Source organism: Oncorhynchus mykiss, chromosome 17 (genome assembly GCF_057628025.1).
Source record: "Oncorhynchus mykiss isolate SJ-2025 chromosome 17, ASM5762802v1, whole genome shotgun sequence".
NCBI lineage: Eukaryota > Metazoa > Chordata > Actinopteri > Salmoniformes > Salmonidae > Oncorhynchus > Oncorhynchus mykiss.
The window spans coordinates 66688791-66716446 of NC_143038.1; the positions used below are offsets into that span (position 1 = coordinate 66688791).

General features: G+C 41.7%; 3 protein-coding genes across 8 annotated transcripts in view; 2 read left to right on the forward strand and 1 right to left on the reverse strand.

The window, feature by feature from the left end:
- The first annotated feature begins 249 nt into the window (after positions 1–249).
- On the forward strand, positions 250–17869 carry nudt3 (Diphosphoinositol polyphosphate phosphohydrolase 1). Of its 2 annotated transcripts, none has more exons than XM_021567437.3 (5): positions 250–696; positions 2056–2166; positions 13345–13389; positions 13494–13578; positions 13700–17869. In XM_021567437.3, exons 1-5 carry the CDS (start codon positions 571–573, stop codon positions 13894–13896), a joined length of 564 nt encoding a protein of 187 aa, XP_021423112.1. In that variant the 5' UTR covers positions 250–570; the 3' UTR covers positions 13897–17869.
- A 233-nt stretch (positions 17870–18102) lies between these two features.
- Positions 18103–21421, reverse strand: rs10 (40S ribosomal protein S10). 2 transcript variants are annotated; one of them, XM_021567430.3, is made up of 6 exons: positions 21335–21421; positions 20488–20637; positions 19927–20101; positions 19374–19460; positions 18749–18804; positions 18103–18189 (listed from the first exon to the last, which is right to left on the reverse strand). In XM_021567430.3, the coding sequence occupies exons 2-6, from the start codon at positions 20635–20637 to the stop codon at positions 18142–18144; spliced, it is 516 nt and encodes a 171-aa protein (XP_021423105.1). In that variant the 5' UTR covers positions 21335–21421; the 3' UTR covers positions 18103–18141. The 2 variants fall into 2 exon arrangements, with proteins under 2 accessions (XP_021423105.1, NP_001154094.1); NM_001160622.2 differs by lacking the exon at positions 21335–21421 and adding an exon at positions 21162–21203 and having other exon boundaries at positions 18104–18189.
- A 1777-nt stretch (positions 21422–23198) lies between these two features.
- The window catches only part of LOC110494727 (protein kinase C and casein kinase substrate in neurons protein 1), a 44810-nt gene continuing 40352 nt past the window's right edge, over positions 23199–27656 (forward strand). For 2 of the 4 annotated variants that reach the window (XM_090206405.1, XM_090206403.1), the window contains exons 1-2: positions 23199–23357; positions 26583–26656. The gene's annotated coding sequence lies outside the window, so the exon portion shown is untranslated. The remainder of the gene's footprint in view (positions 23358–26582; positions 26657–27656) is intronic. The other 2 variants (XM_036950785.2, XM_036950779.2) reach the window with 1 other exon arrangement.

A 27656-nucleotide genomic window follows, 5' to 3' on the forward strand; every position in this document is an offset into this window, starting at 1 on the left:
TAGGTAGTGGTAGAGTGACTAAGCAACAGAATAGATCATAGACAGTAGCAGCAGTGTATGTGGTGACGGTGAAAGTGAGTATGCAACTTAGGCTTTAGAAGTGGGGGGACATAATAATAACTGTTATTATTTTTAAAATGATGTCGGGTAAACGCTCCAAACAGCCTACCCGACCGCATGGAGGCGTCCGAGCATTCGGGTGGGTTCTGCTCGGACGCACATGCAGGAACGCCCTGAATTGCGTCCCGCAATTGCGTCCTCCGCGAAACCAGCGTCATTTTCGTAAATTCTCTACTTAGTTTCGTTTTTTCGTAATTCGATGCCGTATTCCTCAAAATAAGATACGTACTATCCTAAAGCCAATTTCGTTCAAATGTGCCTTGTTACGTTGATTACGCAGTTATCTTCATAATGGCGACCGTGCTGGAGAAGCGCCTATGCTTGTGAAAATGAAGCGAATAAGTTATTTATTTTAATAAAACGCCGGTGTTACCCATAGGAGGACGTTGCATCGAAGACAGCGGCTTTCCCAGTGTTTGAATTACAGTTTTGGTCCATTGGTAGCCCGAAATGATGAAGTTAAAGTCAAATCAAACCCGGACATACGATGGGGATGGCTACAAGAAGCGGGCCGCCTGTCTGTGCTTTAGGAGTGAAAGTGAAGAGGAGGTGAGGACGAGGATGCAGGGCTATAGGGTGGGCCGCAGTTCAGGAAAACCAAAATAGCTATAGCTAGCTAGTGTTTGTCATTTGCTAATTAGGAATGCAACTTAGCTAACTGTTAGCTACTGGTTTTGGTGTGTTGGTTTGTTTTGTTGATTCAGCGTACAGGTCAACCACCCAGGGATATCTAGCTAGATAACGTTTTGATAGCTAGCCAAATATTGAGCTAACTAACTAGCCAGCTATCTTTGTAGCTGGTAACTACAACGAGTGGGGTATTTTATTATATCTAGCTAGCTAGTTAACTCGTTGCGGCTAACCAAACAGTACAAATATTACTAGCTAGTTACTTGCCACATTGTTGGTTACCTAGCCAGCTAGGCTAACTAACGCGTAGCCAATTAACGTTAGCTGCTAGAGTAACATGATAACCAGTGCGCTAGTCAGCACTGTATCTTCTTGATATCTAGCTAACATATTGTTAATGCTAGCTAACGTTAGCTAGTATATTTCTGGTTATAATGATCACATTAAACACTATGACAATCAATGTTTAGTAACATTGTCAATGGCTCAAAACTAATGTCGATTCGTCATTAAAATGAATTTAGCTAGCGCCAACTACTAGTTATTTAGCAACATTTGCTAGATGGATAGCTACCGTTAGCTAATTAGCTAGCTATGGGCCTTCCTTTGCTTGGATCGGACTAGCAACAGGTAACTTGACTGGAACTACAACGACCTAACCGTGCTTGTGATCAAACTAGCTACCTGCCCAGTTATTCCTTCAATCTAGCTAACAAATCACTTGAATAAGTCTACTAGTTGTTTTACCTGGAGGTCAGCTAATAACACATTGCATCACTCATATGGCCTATATTATGGGTGCCAACCTAGCTAAAGACAAGTCAGTGTCACCAAACCATCTGTCATCACTGTCTGTGGTAATCAATGATTTATATAGCTCTACACACGCCATTGGTAGTAATGTGTCTTGCTTGTGTATGTGAGGGAGCTATGCCTAAATTATGCATGCATAATAACTATATGCATTAGGCCAGGGGTGTCAAGCTCATTCCATGGAGGGCCTAGTGTCTGCAGTTTTTTTCCTAATTCAATTAAGACCTAAACAACCAGGTGAGGGGAGTTCCTTACTAATTCGTGCCCTTAATGCATCAATCAAGTACAAGGGAGGAGCAAAAACTTGCATACACTTGGCCCTCTGTGGAATTACTTTTGACACGTGCATGTCAGGTGTCATTTGAATATGACTGGCGTTTTCATCAACACAGTAGAGAAGTGGTCTCAACAACACGCTCTACTGTGTTTACATTGAAACCTGAAGCTCTGGATTTGATCGACGGTGCTCAATGCTGTATCCTCTTGCTGCAGGTACTGTTGGTGAGTAGTAGTCGGCATCCAGACAAGTGGATCGTCCCTGGTGGAGGGATGGAGCCAGAAGAGGAGCCCAATGTAGCTGCAGCACGAGAAGTCTGTGAAGAGGTTAGCTTCTTTCCCTCTCATTTCATTGACTGCAATCATTCAAACTATATTCCCTCCCTGTATCCCCACATTTGACGGAACCTGTAGGTGTCTTCCATAATTGTTATGGATATTAGAGATGTTGCTCTCTTTGTTTTAGGTGTGGCTTTTGGGGTAGACAAAAGCCACACAAAATATTTTTTTTTCCTGCAAACCACACCCCTTGATTATAAATGGCAACAAGTTGTTGAGATTTGGCAATGTGAGTAGGCTTTTTACCTTGATATAGCTTGTTGAAAGATCGCTCTACGTTTTGCGTTTCAACACATGTTAATCCATGTTGGTCAAAACACATCCACTTTGGGCGGTGCAGTTGGTCTTTATGTGTCTCTGTTTATGTGTGCTGAGAATATAAAGGCTGCATCCACAGTAGCTAAGCAGACAGGAATGTTGGTGCCAAAGGGAGTTTGGCGACTAGTATTTTTTATTTATTTTTACCTCCCGCTTCTGGCTAAATGTGTTAATGTGTAGTTCATACGTGCATAATCACAAAATTCCAAATCTGAAAGCACCTGTTTACTGGAAGCTGTTCAGTGCCATTCCCCCCCCCCCCCCATGGACCTACCCCCTAGCAATTCAAGTTCCTGCCAATAAGCTTCAGCTCCTCGCCATTTGAGTGACAGCTAGCAAGATGCTCACACAGCAGAGAGAGAGAGAGCAATAACATGGTGCACTTATCTGCACATATGTGACTTAGTGTGCAGCTTTTGGGGACCACTTTTGGCTCCTAGCGCTACTTTCAGAACTACTGGCTAAAATGTATTCAAAGGTACCAAAGAATCTCTTTAAAGGGATACTTCTGGGAGGCCCTTAATCTACCCCCCCCCCCCCCCCCCAGAGTCAGAAGACCTTTTTTTATGTCTGTCCAGTATGAAGGAAGTTAGGAGGTAGTTGTGTGAGCCAATGCTAACTAGTGTTAGCACAATGGCTAGAAGTCTATGGGTATGTGCTAACATTTGCGCGTGTTGACATGTAACGCAGAATGTAGCCTATTCTGTATTTCAACGTTGATGCCTAGTCACTGTAATTGAACCATGACGATTCAATATTTACATTTGAGCCCAGGGACTTTTCTTCACCGGGGGGGATGAAGAGGGTTTCTCTGTTGCCAAGAAGGGCTTCTCCAACTAAGAATTAGGTTTTAGAAAATAATCAGCAGATTCATTCTATTAGGGAGGTATGTCATGATGTTTTAGAGCTGGCGATATGAACAAAAATCCATATTCCGATAAAACATTTTTAGATAACGATAAATAAGAGAGAAATTATGCAAAATTATTTTTGGGGGGGGTGCTAGAGCTGGGCGATATGGACAAAGTCATATTGCTATAAATGTAACTATTTTTGCTCAATAACGATAAATAAAAAGTTTTAATGGACATTTACGTTACATTAGCACAGGGCTCTAGACAAAAATACCAGTGCCAAGTAAGATTACTGAGATGGTAGCCTATGATTTTAAAAAGTAAGCTATTTCATCTAAAATATACAGGGAATGCATTATTGTTATTTTCATGTGCAACCTGGCAAAATAGTATCCAGAATGATCCAATTTTATTTTTGACTCTCAGAATTTTCTGACATCTTTGTGCAGGCTGGCTATATTATTCACCACCTGATGAAGTGGGAAAACTATGAATTTGTTGTTCTATAGCCATGTAGGTTAATTAATTAATCTATCAGTAAATGTAAGCTAATGTGCTGCAAAAACTTTCCAGCGCTAGGCCTAGGCTACTTGATGTAGCATCTCAGAAAGTTGTCCAACAGCCAGACTGGGACAGGGTGTTTGATTTCACCACCTGATAGACAGTCTTTAGTGGGTCATTAGATAGAGAATAAAGAGCAGACTGAGCGCTGTACTCCAATCTAATTTAAGTTTTCACATGTGCCGAATACATGCAGTGAAATGCTTACTTACAAGACCTTAACCAACAATGGAGTTAATAAAATATTTACTAATTAAACTAAAGTTTTTTTTTTTTTTTTTTTTAAGTAAAAAAGTAACACAATAAAATAATGAGGCTATATACAGGGGGTACCGGTACCAAGTCAATGTGCGGTGGTACTGGTTAGTAGGAATAAAGTGACTATACATAGATAATAAACAGCGAGTATCAGCAGTGTAAAAACCGGGGGGGGGGGGGGGGGGTTGCAATGTAAATAGTCCGGGTGGCCATTTGATTAACAGTCTTATGGTTCACAGCAGTCATCCCTCGCAGGATGCTGATATCGTCTCCTACCCTGGCTGCTCACTGCTCAGTAAGTTAGACATAAGTCTAGCAGCTGAGTGGACATCTCTGGCTTGGCTTGCCCATTGATTTTCCGTCGGGCACAGTGTTTTGTGTGTGTAGACATCACATCAGTAGCACAGTCTCTTAAGGTGTTGACAAAATACAATATCACAATACCTGCAGTGCCTTCAGCAAGTATTCACACACCTTGACTTTTTCCAAATGTTGTTGTTACCCCTGAATGGATTCAATTGCTTACACATAATACCCTATAATGTCAAAGTGGAATAATGTATCTAAAAACATTTTTTGACTGATTTAATTAAATGAAAAGCTGAAATGTCTTCAAACCCTTTGTTATGGCAAGCCTAAATAAGTTAAGGAATATAAATGTGCTTAATAAATCACATACTTGCCCTCTGTGTGCGATAATAGTGTTTAATGTGTTTTTTTTAAACGACTACCTCATCTCTGTACCCAACAAATACAATTATCTGTAAGGATCCTCAGCCAAGCAGTGAATTTTAAACACAGATTCAACCACAAAGACCGGGGAGGTTTTCCAATGCCTCGCTAAGAAAGGCACCTATTGGTAGATGGGTTAAAACAAAAGCAGACATGGAATATCTCTGAGTATGATGAAGTTCTTAATTAATTACACTTTGGATGGTGTATCAATACACCCAGTCACTACAAAGATGCAGACGTCCTTTCTAATTCAGTTGCCGTAGAGCAGGTATTCCCAAAAAATTAAATATCCTTCCAGACTCACATTAAGCATCTGCAATCCCAAATTAATTATAGAATTGGCTTCCTATTTCGCAACAAAGCATCCTTCACTCATAAAACTGACTATCCTACCGATCCTTGACTTCGGCGATGTCATTTACAAAATAGCCTGCATCCAATTTGCTGAGCAGAGTGTTGAAGGCTATCATAGTGCCATCTGTTTTGTCACCAAAGCCCCATATACTACCCACCACTGCGACCTGTATGCTCTCGTTGGCTGGCCCTCGTTTCATATTCAAATCAAATGTTATTTGTCACGTACGCCGAATACAATAGTGAAATGCTTACTTTCAGGCTCTAACCAATAGTGGAATGGAGCCAAATCCACTGGCTCCAGGTCATTGATAAGTCTTTGCTAGGTAAAGCCCTGCCTTATCTCAGCTCACTGGTCACCATAGCAGCACCCACCCGTAGCAGCACCCACCCCACCTGTAGCACGCGCTCCAGCAGGTATATTTTCCTGGTCACCCCCAATGCCAATTCCTCCTTCGGCCGCCATTCCTTCCAGTTCTCTGCTGCCAATGACTGGAACGAACTGCAAAAATCACTGAAGCTGGAGACTCATATCTCCCTCACTAGCTTTAAGCACCAGCTGTCAGAGCAGCTCACAGATCACTGCACCTGTGCATAGCCCATCCAACTACCTCATCCCCATACTGTTATTCATTTTATTTATTTTGCTCCTTTGCACCCCAGTATCTCTACTTGTACACTCATCTTCTGCAAATATTTCACTCCAGTGTTTAATTGCTATATTGGAATTATTTTGCCACTATTGCCTATTTATGGCCTTATGGCCTAACCCTAACCCTTATCCTACCTCATTTGCACACACTGTATATAGACTTTTTCTATTGTATTATTGACTATGTTTATTCCATGTGTAACTCTGTGTTGTTGTGTCGCACTGCTTTGCTTTATCTTGGCCAGGTTGCAGTTGTAAATGAGAACTTGTTCTCAACTAGCCCAACTGTGAAATAAAAAATTAAATAAAGTTTAAAAATTCAAACAGTCCGTTTTATATTTTCCAACGGAGCTATACATTTGGGTGAGTTTTTTTTTCTCACCTGAGTAGCCTCGTTTCACTTCCCAAAAATACAATTAAACCATATAGTGTTCAGTGAAATAACAACACAATGTCAAATACAAGTAGCCTTGTCAAATAATTAACATCCAATCACATTAACCGTTACTCTCTCGCAGGAATTCCACTAACGGTCCGTATGTAGCTGCTGCTCATTCCATTTGCTCGAAAATTGATAAGTGGTTAAAAAAAGGCCCATGTTCATAGAGACACATACCAGCTCTACTGGTAGTACTGCTACTACCAGCAGTACTGCACCTGTCGATGACACAAGTTGTTCTGCTTCCACGAGCACATCCAATGCTATCATCAGTAATTCTACATTTGTTGTTAGCCCAGCTAGCATGGACACTGACAGTTGTGAATTTTGATGCAGCCGAAGAGCTACTGCCCCCTTACCCGGGAAAGCACCGAACAACAGACGGGAACGTTAGACCATCGAAGAGGCGCAAATATTATGAGAACTACATTGATTTGGGGTTCATTTCTATTGGGAGTAGTGCCTTTCCTCAGCCACAGTGCATATGTGTGCAAAAGTACTGTCTCACAACTTGATGAAACCTTGACTCTTGCGCAGACATTTAGAAACAAAATATGCCAATTTGAAAAATAAGCCACAGGAGTTTTTTGAGCGAGAATTAAGACTACTTTAGAGTAGTAAGACATGTATAAAAGCAATAGGTGCCATTAATAAGAATGGGCTAGAAGCGTCTTATATGGTGAGCTACCGAGTGGCTAGGACAGGGAAGTCCCATACTACCATGGAGGGCGTAATTCTTCCTGCTGCCACGGATATGGCTGGGGGAAATGGCCAAAAGAACAATAGACAATGCCATCATCAAACAGCACTGTTTCACGACGCATCAGTGACATGGCAGGAGATGTTTTGAAACAATTACTGCTTCGCATACAAGCTTGTGAATTCTATGCGTTAGAGCTGGATGAGTCAACAGGCGAGGCGGGCCTGGCACAGCTCCTGGTATATGTCTGTTACATTTTTGGGGGGGTTCAATTAAGAAAGACATCCTCTTCTGCAAACCACTGGAAACCAGGACAACAGGAGAGGATATTTATAAAGTACTGGACAGCTTTGTGACATCTAATGGACTTTGGTGGTCAAGATGTGTTGGTATCTGTACTGATGGTGCAAAAGCCATGACAGGGAGACCTAGTGGAGTGGTAATGCGTGTGCAAGCAGTTGCTCCCGACGCCACTTGGGCACACTGCAGCATCCACTGAGAGGCTGTTGCTGCCAAGGGAATGCCTGATAGCTTGAAAGACGTTTTGGACACTGCAGTGAAAATGGTTAACTTTGTTAAAGCAAGGCCCCTGAACTCACATGTATTTTCTGCACTATTCAATGATATGGGCAGTGACCATGTAACGCTTTTACAACATACAGAAGTGCGCTGGTTATCAAGGGGCAAAGTATTGACACGTTATTTTTTAAATTGAGAGATGAGCTTAAAGTTTTCTTTACTGCCCATAATTTTCACTTGTCTGACCGCTTGCATGATGATGAGTTTCTCACACGACTGGCCTATCTGGGTGATGTTTTTTCTCGCCTGAATGATCTGAATCTAGGATTACAGGGACTCTTCGCAACTATATTCAATGTGCGGGACAAAATTAAGGATATGATTTAAGAATTTGGAGCTCTTCTCTGTCTGCATTAACAAGGACTCAAGCTTATGGACAATGTCAAATGTGATATAGCACCTGAGTGAGTTGGGTGCGCAATTACGCAGGTACTTTCCCGAAACTGATGACACAACTGGATTTGTTATCCCTGTCATGCCCTGCCTCCAGTCCACTTACCTATATCTGAACAAGAGAGCCTCATTGAAATTGTAACAAGTGGTTCTGTGAACTTTTTATTTAATCAAAAGCCCCTGACATATTTCTGGATTGGGCTGCGCTCAGAGTATCCTGCCTTGGCAAATCCCGCTGTTAAGACACTGATGCCCTTTGCAACCACGTACTAGGGCTGGGCGACATGACGATATGTATCGTGTGACGATAGATGTTTTTCTATCGTTTCATATTATGCGCTATTGTTTATATCGTTGTTTCGCAAATCACTCTTTACGGCAATATTTTTTGTCTTTTGGACGACGCTTTGCCTTCCACACGTGCCATGTGGAAGGAAATGTTCAACACAAACAAACATGGAGGAGAGTGAACGTGGCAGGGAGACACGGCGCTCGTACCTAAAAGGGGCTACTTCGGTCGCATGGATATGGTTTGTGTATGAGAAGTCTGACACGGACCAGAAAACCGTCTTCTGCACAATATGCCGCAGGCTGGTCCCGACAACAGGCTGAAACACCACTAACCTCTTTTACCACCTATGCAAGAATCATACGAAAGAGTATGGAGAGGGTCTACGAATGAGACCCAAAAAGTACAGTCGAGTGCTCAAAACAAACCCCCGACTGACGTTGCAAGAGGCGTTTGCCCTTGGCACCCCATATGGCAAAGAATCGCGAAGATGGAAGGAGATAACCGTTACAAATTACATCTGCAAAGAAATGGCCCCGTTTTACACGGTCGAGAAATGGGGGTTTCGTGAGTTGGTGCTAACACTCAACCCAAGGTACCAAATGCAAATTGATATGTGACACGTATTGATGCCAAAATAACATGCAAAACTGGCAAGCCCCCAAAAATATAAATATTTATTTTTAGGCCTATATTTATTTTGTTTGCATCTATAGTTGAAGTGTTTTCTATTTACCCCTTTAGATTTTATACATTAATATTTAATATTTTGTTACATGCTTAATTGAAAATTTGCACAAAGGTTCTAAATAAAAGGGGAAATAATAGTGGTCTAAGGCACTGCATCGCAATGCTAGCTGTGCCACCAGAGATTCTGGGTTCGAGCCCAGGCTCTGTCGCAGCCGGCCGCGACCGGGAGGCCCATGGGACGGCGCACATTTGTCCCCGGGTCGTTCGGTTTAGGGAGGGTTTGGCCGGCAGGGATATCCTTGTCTCAGTGCGCACTAGCGACTCCTGTGGCGGGCCAGGCGCAGTGCACGCTGACCAGGTGTACAGTGTTTCCTCCGACACATTGGTGCGGCTGGCTTCCGGGTTAGATGTGCATTGTCAAGAAGCAGTGCGGCTTGTGTTTCGGAGGACGCATGGCTCTCGACCTTCGCCTCTCCCTAGTCCGTACGGGAGTTGCAGCGATGAGACAAGACTGTAACTACTAGCAATTGGATACCATGAAACTGGGGAGAAAAAAGGGGGAAATAATCAAATATGAGTAAGTACCTTCTATTTGTTGAGTATAATTCAAAATGTAATTCAAAAAATAGGCCTTCACATGTGGTCATTTTATATAAACTATTTATTCATTGAATTTACAGAATGCGCTATATCGATCTGTATCGTTATTGGGATATGAAATGACCTATATCGGGATATGGGATTGTGGCCATATCGCCCAGCCCTACCACTTACCTATGTGAGAGTGGATTCTCGGTCCTCACTAGCATGAAAACTAAAAACAGGCACAGACTGTGTGGAAAGGGATTAAAGACTGAGACTCTCTCCAATACAGAGTTATGTGTATCCTTTCAAGCACACTATTCTCATTAACCTGTGGTGAGTTATTCACAATTTTTGATGAACAAATAAGGTTTTATATGTAAGATGGCTAAGTAAAGAGCTAAATGATTGATAATTGTATTATTTGTGCCCTTTTCCTATAAGAGCTCTGTGTCACTTCCCAAGATCCAGGTTGTGTCAAGCTCACACTCATTCTTATGTTTAAATGTATCGTATCGTGTGTGTGTGTGTGGCAGGCTTACAATGATTGCAAAAAACAACATTTGAGAGTGCGCTGACCCTGGTGCTAGAGGGGGTACGCAGCTGGTGTTTGAAGGGGTACGGGACTATAAAAAGTTTGTGAACCACTGCTGTAGATCAATCCATCTCTTATTCTTATCCATATTTATTTTCAACTGCATTGTTGGTTAGGGGCTCGTGTAAGTAAGCATTCCACTGTTGTATTCGGCGCACGTGACCTAATAAAATTTGATAACACAATAATTACTACGGCTAAGCTAATTATACAATTAAAAACAGATTAAAACGGGCTCAAGTCAAATAGGCTACGCTTTTAGAGTTATCATAGCATGTGGGGACCATGCTAGAATCAAATCCACAGCCCTACTGTCACCAACAGCACCTTGCTCAGTCAATCCCACAGCAACCCCTGCCCATAAACACTAGTGAACTAAAAAAATACAGATTTCCATATCAAGATATTGTTTTTGTGCTAATTTGCTGTGCCTGCACCAGAACTCCAGTATATGTCATAGCTTGTTCTCGATCTTCTTTTTAAATACGGAGCCAATTTGTTTTCCGAACTTTTATTCCCATGGCTGAGCTGATCAAAAATCATTTTCTCATGGCTCTCTCTTGTCCCTCTGCAGCAGACATATGGTGAGCAATATGTTTTGTCATACCGACTTTATGCCATACCGGGAAATTCCGTAATACCGACACTGAAGATAAGGAGTGCTGTTTTCAAACCCCACTGATGCTCTGTAATCCGAAGGTTATCAATGCTAACAAGTACATGTAAAATGCTAACAATTATATTATAAATATTTTTTCTAGAGTTTCTGACCTAAACAAGTAACTAAAAAATGCTATTCACAGTTTCCTGCACGTACAAATATAATATTAGCCAGCAAGGCTCTTGATCCAGGACGGGATTCTCTGTTGTTACCAAACGTATGCTTGATTTTTGAAAGAAGCTAGATAGCGAACTAACGTTAGCTACTTAATTGGCACAACTGCAGAGCATTTAGCACATAGTTATAAGATATCTAGCTGGCAAACATTTAGTTGTGAATTCCATACTATAATTAGATTGCTTGGCGCATGCTGCCCAACAGTGAGTGACTCAAGGCTCCGGTCTCTCGTCGTAGTGTGCCTGTAAACAAACACCATGTGACACGTGACTATTAAAAGCTTCATGATAATGTGACCGCTGAAATGAAGAACGCAATGTTCTTCATCCCCTAACATATTGAGCAAGTTGACTGTGGGTATTTACTTAAAGTAGCTATGAACATTGAAATGTATTAAACATTTAAAAGAAAGAGTTAACGGTATTGATAAAAACATCCCGTGGCTTTTTTACAAATACCCCCTCCCCTGTATACGTTATACCTCCCAATCTATAGGCAAGTGCCTTCCAAACCCATCGCCAGTGCTGCTGCTGGTTTAAACCTCTTAGTGCACTCCGTTGTAATAGGTCATAACCCTCATTCTAATTCTGATGGCTATTTGACAAACCACCCAGCTTCTTATGCTGGTTGGTGTGGAGTCCGGCCAGGGCTGAAAGACATAAGAACAGGTCAAGGGTTATGGATCGTAGTAGTGATTTTGGGGGGGCGGGTCGATGCAGTTACATATCGGATATAATTTGACAATGTCAAACAAATTGACTCCCTTTTCTTTATTTTTTTAAGATGGAAAAACAATATAATATATTGGGCTCCTGAGTGGCGCAGCAGTCTAAGGCACTGCATCTCAGTGCTAGAGGCGTCACTACAGACACCCTGGTTCGAATCCAGGCTGTATCGTGATTGGGCGGCGCACAATTGGCCCAGTGTCCCCCGGGTTAGGCCGGTGTAAATAAGAATTTGTTCTTAACTGACTAGTTTAAATAAAGGTTACATTTATAAAAATACATTTTAAAAAGTATTTGTTTTCCCGCACTTATTTCCATGACTGATCAAAACTGTTTTCTCATGGCTCTTTTGTCTCTCTGCAGCAGTCATATGGTGAGCAATATGTTTAGAGCGTCGAATCGCAATAAAATCACAATATCGAATCATAATACATTTAGAATCGCAATACATATCGTATGATCACCAAAGTATCGTAATAATATTGTGTAGGGAGGTCCCTGGCAATTCCCAGCCCTAGATAGTCAAACTACAGTGTCCACATCCACTCGTCCTCAACTGACCTGACCCAGCAGAGTCCAAATAGATTGGAATGCAGCTCTAATGCTCATGTTCTTCACTCTCGTTCTCATTATGATGCGGAGGGTGGCCATTTTTGATTAGAGGAGGTGGTTGAGAGGAACTGAAGTCTAATCTTAATAATTAGGCCTAGGCTATCCAAACCCTGCCTATTCTCCAATCAGCCCAGTGGTGTTCTTCCCCATTTTTTTATCTGGTTGAAGACAAGAAGAGTGTGAGATTAATACTGGGGTATACTGCCTATGGGGTCCAGGTTTTATTAATAGGCTGAAACTGGAACCTGAAGAAGATGCATACTGCTGGCATCCTCTAGTAGTATATAAACCTGGCCCAGTACCCCTCAGTCTCCGGGAGTCGTGTACAAAACGCCTTCAAAACACTGTCATATCTCCCTCACTAACTTTAAGCATCAGCCGTCAGAGCAGCTTGCACCAGTACATAGCCCATCTGTAAATAGCCCACCCAACTACCTCATCCCCATATTGTTGTTTATTTATTTTGCTCCTTTGCACCCCAGTATCTCTACTTGCACGTTAATTTTCTGCTCATCTATCACTCCAGTGTTTAATTGCTGAATTGTAATTATTTTGCCACTACCTTCCTAATCTTACTTCATTTGCACACATTGTATATACGCTTTTCTATTGTTTTTGACTGTACGCTTGTTTATTCTATGTGTTACTCTGTGTTCTTTGTGTTGCACTGCTTTGCTTTATCTTGGCCAGGTCGCAGTTGTAAATTAGAATTTGTTCTCAACTGGCCTACCTGGTTAAATAAAAATGTAAAGGTGTAAAACTTTGGTGCGTTGAGGTACTGGTGTGTGCCGTTTTTGATGTATGTATTAGGATAATTGTGTGTAGCCTGTGCTACAATATGTCCTGAAGATGCCTTTCAAAAATCATCTTTCACACAACTAATTCATCGCTCATTCATTACTGCAGTGACACAGGCCCTTAAGATTGAAATAATGATGTATTAGTTCCTTAAATGTGTGTTGATTCGCTTCCTTATTTATTTTTTTCAACAGGCAGGTGTGAAGGGGACTTTAGGTCGTCTAGTTGGAATTTTTGAGGTGAGTTTATGACCTTCCTAGGCATGCTTAAGGTGATTTGGGAGTGGAGAGAAATATTGACTTTGTTCTGAATTTTTAAAAGATATACATTAACTATCTTACAGAACCGAGAGAGGAAGCACAGAACCTACGTCTACATTCTTATCGTAACGGAGGTCCTGCAAGATTGGGAGGACTCTGTCAACATTGGTGAGTGGCTTTCATTTAAATCTGATTATACTAGATTGTTTGAATTCTGGTTATAGTTGTCTCATGTTTGTCTTACCATTTAAGTTAAGCACAAGTTGTCTGTTCATGTTCCTTTTAACAGGGAGAAAAAGGGATTGGTTTAAAATAGACGATGCCATACAAGTGTTGCAGTGTCACAAGCCTGTGCAGGCCACCTACTTCGAGCCTCTCAAGGAAGGTTGCCTGACCAGCAACGGGACGCCCCTAGTGGCCACGATAGGCGGAGAACTCTCGCCCACCTACAACATCAACCAGAGCTCTGTGTCGGGTATCAGATAACTAAAACACAACGCTGACACAATCCCCAGGAGCTCTCGCCACCACTCTCTCTCTTACTTCTATTATTTTTTATCTCAAATACCAACATGGGTTGCCTTGCCAACTCTTTTGTGCCAGAGTTGTGGCGCAGACTTGACAGGTGTTGGCTGAAGATTCTGAAACACTTTGTAAATGTAATTTCTGACCCTTTTTTTGTTGTTGTTGTTATTATTGTATTGAAAATTGCATGAAGCATCCCTCACTCCCACATTCTACTACCTTAACGCGCCCTTAGCGTGGTGTTTATTGAATGCAAGAACTACTTTTTACTGTTGTGATGTAAAAGTGTATACTTAGTGCTTAAGCTCAAGGCTTTCAGTGGTATTTTATGTATTTTGGTTATTTTCTGTGAATGAATGTGGCAAAGAGTGTTTTCCCTCTTAAGTATAGGAAATTTGAGCTCGACCGTTGTTTTTTTGGGGGTCCGATTGATTTATTTTGGGGGGGGGGGGGGGTAAAATGTGCCGATATACAGTTTTACAGCCGGGAAGTGAGTCTTGTTTTTTCACCACACTGAATTCTCATAAATTACCATCCCAAGAGAGCAGTTGTCCAATAACTATGCTTCAAATGTTTTCATACATTGCGATAATGACCCATCATGAGAATGGCGGCAAGTGTTCAGATCAGCATGAGATTCCCATTTTTCATCTTATTTATTGAATATCGGTGGAACTTTCTTTCGATAGTGGTAGAAGGCCAATATCTGCCGACAATATCGGTGAACCGATATATCGGTCGGGCTCAATAGAAAATGTTCTCTGTCATCTGAATGGACAGATTGTGGGAAGTTACTTGTTTTGCGTGAGCACTGGTATGTTTTGTCTTACACATTGGGGTGACCTGACACTGATTGTGCAGCAGGGTAGTCTTCTGTGGTAACCGAGGTCTTTGAATTATCTTCATTTAGCTCGATTGTGGTTATTGGTGTTAATATTTTGCAGGTTTCATCAGAAAGACTAGGCCCTTTTCCACATGGATTTATGACCCGATTGTCAAGTTGTACATTTTCCCTTAGTCTGGAAGCTAGCCAGCCATTTCAATATTACATTTTGGGCAAAAAATATATATACTATAGAAAGGTCTACTCAACTAAAGATGTAGAACAAAGTCTCCTATAGAGAATGTATTTCTCCAGTGTCTATATCTATTTTAATGTTCCCCTAGTCTGTTGATAGTGGTTCACTAGACACTGAAACAGTTGGCAGATCCCCCTACCGACCGAAATGTATCCGTTTTTATCATTTGGAATTGCATGATGTGAACGACTGCAGTCTTCCTCCATTTATTTTCCAGAGGGTGAAAGGACTACTGACTGCAGTGCCATCCATGGACTGACTTACCTTCACCCAACACATAACTCTTAATCACATTTTCAGATTCTCCCGACTCACATTAACCTCAGTTTATAGCAGATGTTTACATTGTTCATAGCATTTATTTATCACACCAGACAGCTAGATGGGTATTTTAGATGACTTTTCAGTAAGGTCTTTTTTTAGTATAGAATCTGCATCCCCGAAACAAACACATGATACCTACCTGCTTGACATTCAAAGTCATGGAATCTAAAATGCTGTCTTGGCAAGATGCAGAACAAACAAGCCTTGAACAGTTGGATACCTTGTTTTTAACATGTAAAAATGCTTTTGGATAGTTTTTTGCTCTCTCTTAAACGTCTGGCAAAAGTCTCTCTAGCCAACCTGCGATACTTGCCTTGGATGTGGCATGGAGCAGCTGGCTTAATACTGTGAAACTGGAGGCGCTGTAGATAGCATGTAAGCTGTTGTATTGTAAATTGTTTATTTCTGTATAGAACAAAGGTGAGTGTACAAATGACAAAAACAGTTTCTCTGACGCATGTGTGAGTGCTATATGTTGCTCAACATGGCTGTAGAGTTGACTCGATCCCCAAACAGGCGGTGATGTTGGTTTGAGGTTTTGTTGACGAGTTACTTTGATACACAAGGGCTGGGGTTGAAAATAACTCAAATTATATAAGCAGCTGAGATGCCGCCTCAGATGTTCTATGAAGACCATGTGCAACTGAGGCCGAGGTAATAAAGTGAAGTTAATCACAGTTGAACGGTTAACATACAAAGGACTCAAACACATCCGCTTTAGCCGACATCTTCATAGCAGTTTTTTTGGTGGTGTGGAACTGCATTAGAGCTGTCAAATCCACTGGCAGCTCCTGGCATTTTACCTAAAGCGGACACTGCCATTGGCTGCACGGAGTCACATTAAGAGAAACCCCATGTAGCCTTGTTTACAAGTTGGAACACTGGAATGTGAGAGATAATTTACACCTCGATTAATTAGGCTGATATAAATCCTTATTTTGTTTTCTGATTTTCAATTTGAGCATTATTTCTAAATAGTGTAGGCTCTTGTTCTAAGCTTCTAACGCAAATTGGACGGGTGTGGCATTGTGACTGATCAAGAGCTGCTACACACTGATTTGACGGATCCAGCGCAATTGCACCTATGCAGGTGTCGGCTATGGCCGGGTAACTCTTAAATCTAATTTAGGCCGAAATGTAGATTCTCAGCTGATTACTGTTCCAAACCACTAGTCTACCAGACAGCACTGCGCTGTTATGACATTATCCTAGTCTCTGGCAACCAACACTTACATGCCACTACATCTCCCCCGTCATCTCTTTTGCCCCATAATTGTTTAATTCGCTCTCCAAATGGAGCGTTATCTATGTTCTCCCCGATCCCAGACTCAATGATGTAGGCCTGTTCTCGAATTGGCAATGGATGTGAAATATCTTTAAGGGTGTAACTAAATTGAGTGGATGACATATCAATAGGAATGCTACAGGAATCCCTCTCACAGAGGCCGGGGACTTTGAACCTAGATTTATTGCTTTTTAAATGAGCTGCATCGAAATGTGTGGGGGCAAAGTCTTGGAACTGTCTAGTGAAGACCGGATCCTTTCCAATATCACCTGTCAAACCCAGAGCAGAATACATTTAGGCCTGTATTTCAATTCTGTGGTCAGCCTCCCTCAAAGTCCACCATTTTCTTTCAATAATCAATTAGTTTAGAGCTGGAAAATCTGTGTGATTGACAAAGGGCTTCTACTAAAAATCGGTACAAGGGCAGGCAAGCGCTGTAAAAAAAAATAAAAAAAAAATGGATATTCATGTAACAGCCAATGAATGACTACTTGTTCTTTAACCGTTGTCAATTTTAATGTGTTCCTGACAAGATGTGTTGTCCCGCTTTAGCTAGTATGCATGTATGTCTTCTAGCTAGAGGCTCTCCGACACACTTTAGGCTTTAGTGAAGTGTATGGTTTCCCCTTTCCATATCACAATTAACTTTTATTTTAATGCAATGAAAGTTGAAGTGGACAGGGATTTATACATGCATTTCTCTTCCTAAGGGATGGCACTGCTGTCAAAGCATGAAAAGCACAGTGAAAGCCTGGAGGATGAATGAAAGTAGGAAGGATGCATTTCTAAAAGGCTCGTAGGCCATGGTCCTTCAACACAAGAGATACTGGAAATCACATGACCACTGGGAAACCATTAACACCAGCTAGTGGCCAGGCAGTATTCTGCAACAACCCACGTGAAAATGTTTTTTGCCTCAATGTTCAGTTCTACAGTGTTCATGGCATAGCATTTCATTGGCATAGTGGTTAACAGCTTGATCCTTTTTCAATTGGACCGTCCAGCAATTCGGGTAATACTCCCGCTAGGCAAAAATTGTGATTCATTGTAAAAAACTATTTGGACTACCCTAATATGTTTCCATTTCCCTCAACATGACCTCAGCCTTTTAGTTTCCCTACATATTCGTAGTAAAGGTGTACTTCTCTGGAATTTGATTTCTCATCATTTGGGACTGTGGAATAAATCAGTGGGCTGAAGATTGTAATATAAAAATGTGCCAACAAATAAAAACACCAGTATTTCAGATCTGGATTCAATTTGCCTTTATGAACCTTCATGTCTAGCTGCTTATTCTGCTTTTAATACTTGTTGATTAACACCTGACTGAAAGACTGCACTTTGAATAACCTTAGCTAGTATAATTACTGTAGTGTGTGAATTAAGGCTCCTCATTCCACACAATGTATATTGTGGAAAAATACTACAAGAATCCAGAATGCTAGTATCTAAAGCACTGACAAAGAAAAAGGACAGAGCTGCGTTTTGTGTGTTTATTGTAAAGAAATGGATAGAAATTTACTCCTGAGGAGGCTGCTGTCCTCTGCCACGTCCAAATCCACCCCTCTGAAAGCAAGAGAGAAGGGTAAACTTCCACATCACAGGACAACAGTTGGTAAGGAAAACAAATCATACTGTTATGTTTCCAATTCATGTCCCAAATTTGTCTACCCGAATAACTTTACCAAATGTGTTAGACCATTGCTTCTGGCTACACAAGGTATGCAGTTTTTCCAAACCAGCTGATCAATTACAATTGCTCATGGTAATGTCATAGTTGAGTCTCAATTTAAATGCCAACAAAACAAGAACATTTCCTATTCTAGTAACAGATGTACAAAACCTTTCAACGGTCGGCTATCCAATAAACTTAAAATCGTTTTTTGATAATTTGATATTTAGACTTGTCAGTGTAACCAGCATACTGAGTGGCTCCATAGGAACGGATGAGAACACCTGGGGTGTAATCATTAGTCCAAACAGTTAAAACAAGTTTCTCTATTAGACAAAATCAGGTAGGTCCCGTTTTGTTTGCTTCCATTTAGGAAACGTTTTGGAACAGAATCGGCGTAATGAATACGCCCTTGCTTCAGACTACAATATCATAAGGCTATACAGTACTTACGAATTGGAACTCTGTAGCTGAACCAGCACCTGCCTCTGCTTTCTTGTCTCCACCAGCTGTAAAGAAGAAAAAAAAACAGCTTGTAGGCCAAACATTCTTTCTCCAATAATGTTTTAAGTTATGGGTCATTTTCAATAAAACGTCACAAGTTTGATTTGGCTGCTGGGGGGCAAGGAGACCTCATATCCACTAAAACTATTGACAACTACATGCGGTTTAAGGGATTGTTAAATAAATGTTAACTTTTTGATTTGAATATCACCTATTGAAGATAGTCAGGACTAAACATTTCTGATTATTCCATGCAAAACAATTGTGCACAGTTAGCTCTATCATCAGAGTTACGCAGCAAGTAAATGCATGCTTTTCATGATCAGTAAATGTGAATGACCATGTCATTTCTGATAGGTTGTAAGCCAAACATTTTCACCCATTCAACATCAACCTTCACACTAGTTACACAAAGGCTGAGACAAGTCATTACTGATCACAAATGTGATCAACTACTGGAAACCAAGGCAGGGTTAGCATCAGTGTATTTTAAGCTACAAAGCACACTAGTCAGCAGATGAGATGGCTGAAAGCTAACTTTTGGACGAGCAGGATCCTGTAACACTATACATACGTGGTGCAGCAGATCTCCTGTAATTGTCTCGGTCACCCCCATCACGGTTGAAGCGGGCGGGCCTCTCTCCCCGCTCTCCCTCCATACCTGGAAAAGAAACGACAACGCTCAGCTGAGTGGAAGGTTAAAGACGCTCAAAAACACAGGAAGGATCATCACGTCGAGGTCCAATTAGCACCTAGGGCTTTAAAGCACTAAATTCAATAGTCCTCACTGTCCGGTCCTTGAGGACCAGTGTATGCAGGCAGACCTGTTCAAGCCCAGCTCTAACCCACATGATTGAACTAAATCGGCCCAAATTTAAAAATACCACGATTAGTTGAATCAGTTGTTAGTACTGAGCTGGTACTAAAGCCAGCACACTGCAAACCCCAGGATTGGAACGCTCCAGCCCAGGTTATTGAAGTAGGGGCCTTACTAGGAACAGTAACACCAGATTCACATTACTGTGCTGGCCTGGAAACTTTCTTTTCAGCACAGTTCCAGCAGCTACAATGGATGTGTAGTACACAGCTCAGCAGTGTGAAAATGGTAGGCATACAAGTGGACGTACCCTTGGGCCTGGGCCTTGCGGTCTCAGGACGCATCTGGCGGCGCAGAGTGGCAGGAACAATCTCAGGTGGAAGGTGCAGGAAGTCTCTCAGGTACTGGATACCTTCATTGGTGAGGTACCAGTAAAAATGGCGCCAGGCAAATTGCTCCTTAACATACCCAAGTGACTTCAAGGACTGAAAGACAAACATGCAAAACATGCATTTTCTAGCCAGAGATACAATAAAGTCACAAAAATCTCAGATAAGGCATGCTAGGAAATGTCTTTATGTAGACCAACTGAGTACAAGTCTGCAAATCCACATCAAATATGCATCATCTCTTCACTGTCACCCTTGTGTAGTCCACTCACAAAATTCACCTTCAGGTCTTCACATCAACAAATCTGACTTCAGATACAACGCAGTCCTTAACTGGTTACAAAACACACTTGAAATGTTGCCTAATAGTGCAACCAGACACAGTTTATACCTGTGGACATCATGCTACTTGACACAAGAACTGCACCCCAGTCTCAAATGATAAAACGATAACTCAAAGTAGAAGCAATAGTTTCTCTTACCAGCATTGCTTTCATCACATGAAGATTGGGCACGTTCTTGTCAGCAAGCTCGGGGTGCTTAGGCAGATGCACATCTTTCTTTGCCACCATGACGCCCTCTTTGAAGAGGAGCTCATAGATCGCAATACGGTTCTTCTTGGGCATCAGCATCTGTTCACACAAACGACAATTAGACAAGCGTTCGCGGTACTGGCTGGCTTACATTCGCCTACAAGGTGGTCACGGTTTGACCAAGTTTGGGAGCCCTATGTCATCTCCCCCAGTCGGTAGCTAACCAGCTTCGTCGGGCAACTATGGTATGGGCTCATTTCCCAGATGTAACAGAGACCTTTAATTAATATATATATATTTATTTTTTTAAACAAGGCTTATACAGTCTAATGATAACGCCACACTTAAACGTGTATCTGTTGCATCCGGTAAAGTGGTAGCTAGCTTGGGGGCGTCAGAAAAGTTAGCTTAATGGTCGAGCGGTGGGCGAGTAACCGAAAGGTTGGTGGATCGAATCCCCGAGCCGAAAATGTAAACATCTGTCGCCCTGAACGAGGCAGTTAACCCGATAAGCAGTCATTGTAGATAAGGATTTGTTCTTAACTGACTTGCCTAGTTAAAACATTTTTTTTTTAAAAAGCTATCTAGCGTTGACCAAAATGCAGTCATGCCTGGGTAGTTACCTCGAATAGCTTGTGTATATCAGCCTACCTCTCGAGTAATACAAGTATTTTTGGGGAAATGTGTGGATGTTTATAACAACGAGATACACATCTATGTAAACTGAGCGTAACAGCTTCCTACAATGTAAGATGTTGGAGATTTATTACGATATTTTTTTCCGGAATTTACTTACCTTACAACTCGCTAGGGGACCGGAGCCGGAAAGAAAGACAGAACTCGTTCACAAGAGCGTTTATGCGCAGGCGTTGGACCTAAGCAGCTTTAACGCCATCTACTGAGCTGGCGGGAAAACTGTAGTAAAATAAATTGGATTACCAGTATTGTTAAATTATTATCATTCTATTTTTTTCTATTTACTATTATTACCATATGGGTAAAATAGCCATGCACCTTTGTTAATAACATAGTCTAATTAATGAACACATCTCTGCAGCACACTGTCTGAGTTTACACCACTTCAATCTGAACCTGTTCCAATCATCCTCGCAAGGTTTTTTAATTTTTTTCTTCATTTAATCTTTATTTAACTAGGCAAGTTAAGAACAAATTCTTATTTACAATGACGGCCTACCCAAAGGCAAAGGGCCTCACAAAGGCAAAAGACACCACAACACTACATAAAGAAAGACATAAGACAACAACATAGCAAGGCAGCAACACATGACAACACAGCATGGTAGCAACACAACATGGCAGCAGTTCAACATGGTAGCAGCACAAAACAGAGTAAAAACATTATTGGGCACAGACAACAGCACAAAGGGCATGAAGGTAGAGACAACAATACATCACAACTGTCAGTAAGAGTGTCCATAGTTGAGTCTTTGAATGAAGAGATTGAGATAAAACTGTCCAGTTTGAGTGTTTGTTGTTGCAGCTCGTTCCAGTTGCTAGCTGCAGCGAACTGAAAAGAGGAGAGACCAAGGGATGTGTGTACTTTGGGGACCTTTAACAGAATGTGACTGGCAGAACGGGTGTTGTATGTGGAGGATGAGGGCTGCAGTAGATATCTCAGATAGGGGGGAGAACATCCAGAGCCGGCTCCAGGCATAAGTTTGGCCCTGTCCGGGGGTGTCCTCGGATGGGGCCACAGTGTCTCCTGACCCCTCCTGTCTCAGCCTCCAGTATTTATGCTGCATTAGTTTATGTGTCGGGGGGCTAGGGTCAGTTTGTTATATCTGGAGTACTTCTCCTGTCCTATTCGGTGTCCTGTGTGAATCTAAGTGTGCGTTCTCTAATTCCCTACTTCTCTCTTTCTTTCTCTCTCTCGGAGGACCTGAGCCCTAGGACCATGCCCCAGGAATACCTGACATGATGACTCCTTGCTGTCCCCAGTCCACCTGACTGTGCTGCTGCTCCAGTTTCAACTGTTCTGCCTTATTATTATTCGACCATGCTGGTCATTTATGAACATTTGAACATCTTGGCCATGTTCTGTTATAATCTCCACCCGGCACAGCCAGAAGAGGACTGGCCACCCCACATAGCCTGGTTCCTCTCTAGGTTTCTTCCTAGGTTTTTGCCTTTCCAGGGAGTTTTTCCTAGCCACCGTGCTTCTACACCTGCATTGCTTGCTGTTTGGGGTTTTAGGCTGGGTTTCTGTACAGCACTTTGAGATATCAGCTTTGATTTGAGATATCAGCTTTGATTAGATTTTGATAAGCAGTCGCTTAGGGCCCCAGTCCGCTAGGGTATTTATAAAAAAGTTCGGGTGTCAAGAAGGTATACGTTCGAAACTTCATTGTGTATCAGCTATTTTTCTGTTATGTCAGTCAATAACGGTCACTCAATTAGCCATGTCAGCTAACAATTTTTCAGATTGGTAAATTAGGCTAGCCAGCTTTCTAAACTTGTAGTAATCATGTCCGAAAACCAACCCTGGCCCCCATTAATTTTGTTAGTCAATCTCACTCAGATATAATTAACATGGCATAAGTCATGGAAAAATGTGTAGAATTCAGGGGAGGGGGGGCGCAAACCATATCTTGCTTAGGGCCCCAAAAGGCTAGAGCCGGCCCTGGGACCATCCCCCATCTGTCGCCTCTTTGCCCCCCGCACTTTAAGTGCAACACACAAGGCAAGCCTTTGCTGTCAGTTGACTGAGCAGGGTCTATCGACCATTCTAGCTATTATAACGGAAACATTTGTATATTTAGGCCAACAGGGGAGTCGGACACATCGCATTACGTTCTCTGGTATGTCATGCATTTATATGCGCATTCGCAATTTGTAGTTTGGTTGAGTAGAAACTAGAAAGAGCAAAAGAACAGTATCGTTTGACTGGTAGGCTACGCAACCCATTTCATACTGCTGCTACCCGCGGCAGCGATACTTTTCCAACCTGCAGTTTTTTTGTTGTTTTATTCTTTAGTAACCAAAATTGTACAACATATAGCTGTTATAGCCTTTTGACTGTCAAATGACGCCATTATACCGCACCTATAGCATGCTTCGCATAATAACTATGTATATGATTAATTTGTTTTCATTCATTTTGAATGAGGATAATAGGATGGTTTGGGGTTGAACATCCCCTGCCTGTAATTCTCACAGAAACCACTTTATTTCGCGCAACAACAAAAACAATCGACACTTTCCCTGGCTACCACTTCTCTCGGGCAACTAAAAATGTAAGCAGTCTCATCTCAACTGTTTAAGTCACTCCAACAAAACAATGTTCAGGTACATTGCTCGAATATTTTGTCATTTAGAAAAAGATTTAAGACTACATTTAATCAAATATAGTTAGATCTATAACTTTTTTATATATATATACCAGTAAGGGAGCCTAAAGAAAAATAATCAATTTGGCTAGAGTGATTGCCATCAGTTTTTATAAAATAATAATATTTAAAGTTAGTATGTTTGGGGCAAAATGCCCCCAGGACAATCCAATACAAGTCAATAGTACCCATATTAGCATTTTTCAAATCATGTCCAAATCATCTACAGTATCTATAACTAACTTCAGTGAACAAATCATCTATAAGTAACTTCATTGAACTTCATTGAAATCAATTTTGAGATACTTTAGGATGATTTCGATAGGAAGCGTGAAAATTAATAGGGACCTTACATCATTGGGCTTTGATATTTTATTTATTTAATTACAGTAAGATACCTAGACTTTAGCTTTTAAGAGTCAATTACAAAAAAAAGGGAAAAAATGTAAACATATATAGATTTTAACACACTAAACTTCAGGGATAATTTTGTCCCGATGGTGGGGCAAAACACCCCCTTTCTAAATTTTCGATTTTTATTAAATAACAAAAAAACTATTAATTCTGCCCACTTATTTCTCTTCAAAATGTGTTTGCCTCAGGATAGCCAGTATGCAGATATTTCATATTTTTACCAAACTTTTTTGTTCTCAGAAAATAGAAATGTTACCTACCCTAAACAACCTCTCAGATAAATGATCTATACATCTAGTACAATATTCATATCAATGCCATCCACCATCCAGGCTTTTATACATAATCTATTAGAGGAGCATGTCTTTCCTTGAGTAAGCTTGAGAGATATGGGATAATCACCAATAGGAGCAGAATTGGTTGAACCAACTAAGCTAGTGGGCCCTAGCAGTGGTTCAGATAAAGACCTCTCTTCAGGTCCTGACTCCTGATGGTTCTAGACTGTATTTACACAGGCAGCCCAGTTCTGATCTTTTTCCACCAAATGGTCTTTTGACCAATCAGATCAACTATTTTACCAATAATTGTGCAAAATATCAGAATTGGGCTGCATGTGTGAACGCAGAATGTCCTAATGTGAGTCAGGTCTGCTCAGGTTCTGTGATGGAGGGTCAGCTGAGAGGATGCTGTAACCAGTACAGTGAGACATGGTATCTGGTTACAAAAGCTAAAGGGTTGCTGCATAATAACATTAAATATATTGTACATGTTTGATGCAGCCTCTCAGACAGCTGAGTGTTTGTGGTCATGGACACATTTAATTTGGGGGACTTGCCCCAAATAAACAATTCTGTGGAGTTTCTCAGTGAAGTTGTCTGACCTCCATCTGCAGAGAGAGAGAGAGAGAGAGAGAGAGAGAGAGAGAGAGAGAGAGAGAGAGAGAGAGAGAGAGAGAGAGAGAGAGAGAGAGAGAGAGAGAGAGAGAGAGAGAGAGAGAGAGAGAGAGAGAGAGAGAGAGAGAGAGAGAGAGAGAGAGAGAGAGAGAGAGAGAGAGAGAGAGAGAGAGAGAGAGAGAGAGAGAGAGAGAGAGAGAGAGAGAGAGAGAGAGAGAGAGAGCTGTTCAACAGGGCACTGTCCAGGGTCCTGAACTCCATCACCATGCTGAATGACACTGGACCTCAGAGCACGTTGTCTGTCCTGGCGAAGCCCCATTTCAAGCGGAAATCGTTCATTGGAGAAAAGCACTAGGGAGTATAGGCCTAGCAATGTGAAGGTCCATTTTGTTTCAGCCGAACCCACACCTGGAACATTTATTTGGATCTCCACAAAGGTTGGCCTTGGCGATACTCCATGCCAACGTTTACCTCCAGATCAAGAAATGTGTCTTCAGCACTGAGAGTTGTTGTTTGGCCAGCAGAAAAACTCATTCTCATTCTCTCGCCATGCTCTGTGTTTGCGTTCTGAGCATAAATGAGCTGCATGAAAGCCATCTGCTGTTTGAGATGAATAAACCAACACATTTATCTATGTTTTTATCAAAGTCTGTTATGATGCCTGCCGCAATGGGTCCACATAAGGCTTTTACTCTGAAGTGAAGGGCACGATGAAACTAGAAGAGCAGAGGGTCATACAGTACTTTAGTACTGTGTGTGTGTGTGTGTGTATTTGCCTACATGCATGCATGCTTCAGTGTGTTTGCATGTGTGTCTGTGCGTGTGCATGCGTCTATGTGTTCGTGTCACGTATGTGTCTGTGCGTGTGTGTGCCCCTGTCTGTGTTAGTGTGTAATTGGATTAATTAATGTGATGAATATGAATGGGGCCCAGGACACACGTCTGATTTATACAACCCAATTCAGCTGACTCCGCTGAAGGAGGAATGACAGATGTGGCACCATTTCTAATGTAATTAATTAGCCCAGATCATAAGTTGTTTTTCTTCTCCAAATGAATGTGAATCTGCCACTGTAGGACTGTTGGCTATTCCCCATGGATACATCCATTCACTGTTTGCCTCAGTCATTTGTACATACAAGCCTCCTTGTCACATCTGCTCTCCACAATCTTAATCCTACACTAAATGACACTGCATTTGATTTTGCCAAATCACTGGTTTTACCCATTCCCATCTTGTGTAGCCTGAAGATGCGTTATTTGTAGTAGTAGTAGTAGTAGTAGTAGTAGTAGTAGTAGTAGTAGTAGTAGTCTGTCATTTTGTTTTATTATGACATCCATAATCCTACTCCTGATGTAATAACTGTCTCTTTCTTGTGTGCTTCTTTAGGGGTGGGGATTTTAAGGAACACAATCCAAACCTGCATGGGGATATATGGAAACCTGATTGGCCCAGTTGAGAAGGTAAGAGTTTTCACTGATTTCTGATTAGGCTCACATTTCAACATACAAGCAGAAACTCCCTGTTTTCTACTGGTTGAGTGTGCTCCCTATATATAGATGCAGACTTTGTACCTTTAAAATGTAATTCACTGATCTAACACAATTGGATAGGGGCAAAGGAAGGGGAGGAGCGTATCATATCATTAGTATCTGGTTGAGAGATGGCGAGGGTGGCAGGGAAGGGGCTCTCCACAGGCCCAGACCAGGCAGGCCCAGGCACCCAGCCCAACCACCATGCTGGGTGGTAATTGAGCAGTTTGCCTGTAGAGCCTATGAGAGACGAGCAGATGGTGAATTCCTCTACAGCGTATGACTTGGCAGAAATGGATACTGTATGTGTCCCAACTGGTTGGTTTGAAACACATTTGGAAATCCTCTGTTTTGTTCTTAATTTTGCTTGATGAATTAAGGCAATCAATTCTTCCATTATGAGTCTCAGTCATGAGTCATCACCTTTCCGACAGTGAACACACATGCATCTCATATATGTAACCACTGCTCCCATACAGAATAGCTTGTTAGGAGAAGGACTTGGCTCTGTCTATCCATCCACCAGTACTGTCTGTGACCTAGGCTGTGTCCCAAATGGAACGCTATTCCCTATATAGTGCACTACTTTTGACATGAGCCCTATGGATATAGGGTGCCTTTTGGGATTCAGACGTAATGGAAACCCGTGTGGGTGTTGACTGCAGGTTTTAACTGTTCATCTATAGTCCAGATTTACAGTGTCCATTCAATGGAGAGCTGTAGAGCTATGGGAGAGGGCAGCAAGGGCCGGTGGAGGGAGGAAATGGCTTTATGTTGTCAAAGCGTTGGGTGCAGAACTTGTTTGATTGTTCCAAGGCACCATTTAATCCTCTGACCTCATGTTAGCACGTCTAGCTGGCAGACATACCCTATAGTCCAGGGGTTGGCAACAGGTGGCCCGCGGTCCAAAACCTGGCCCACCAGTGATATT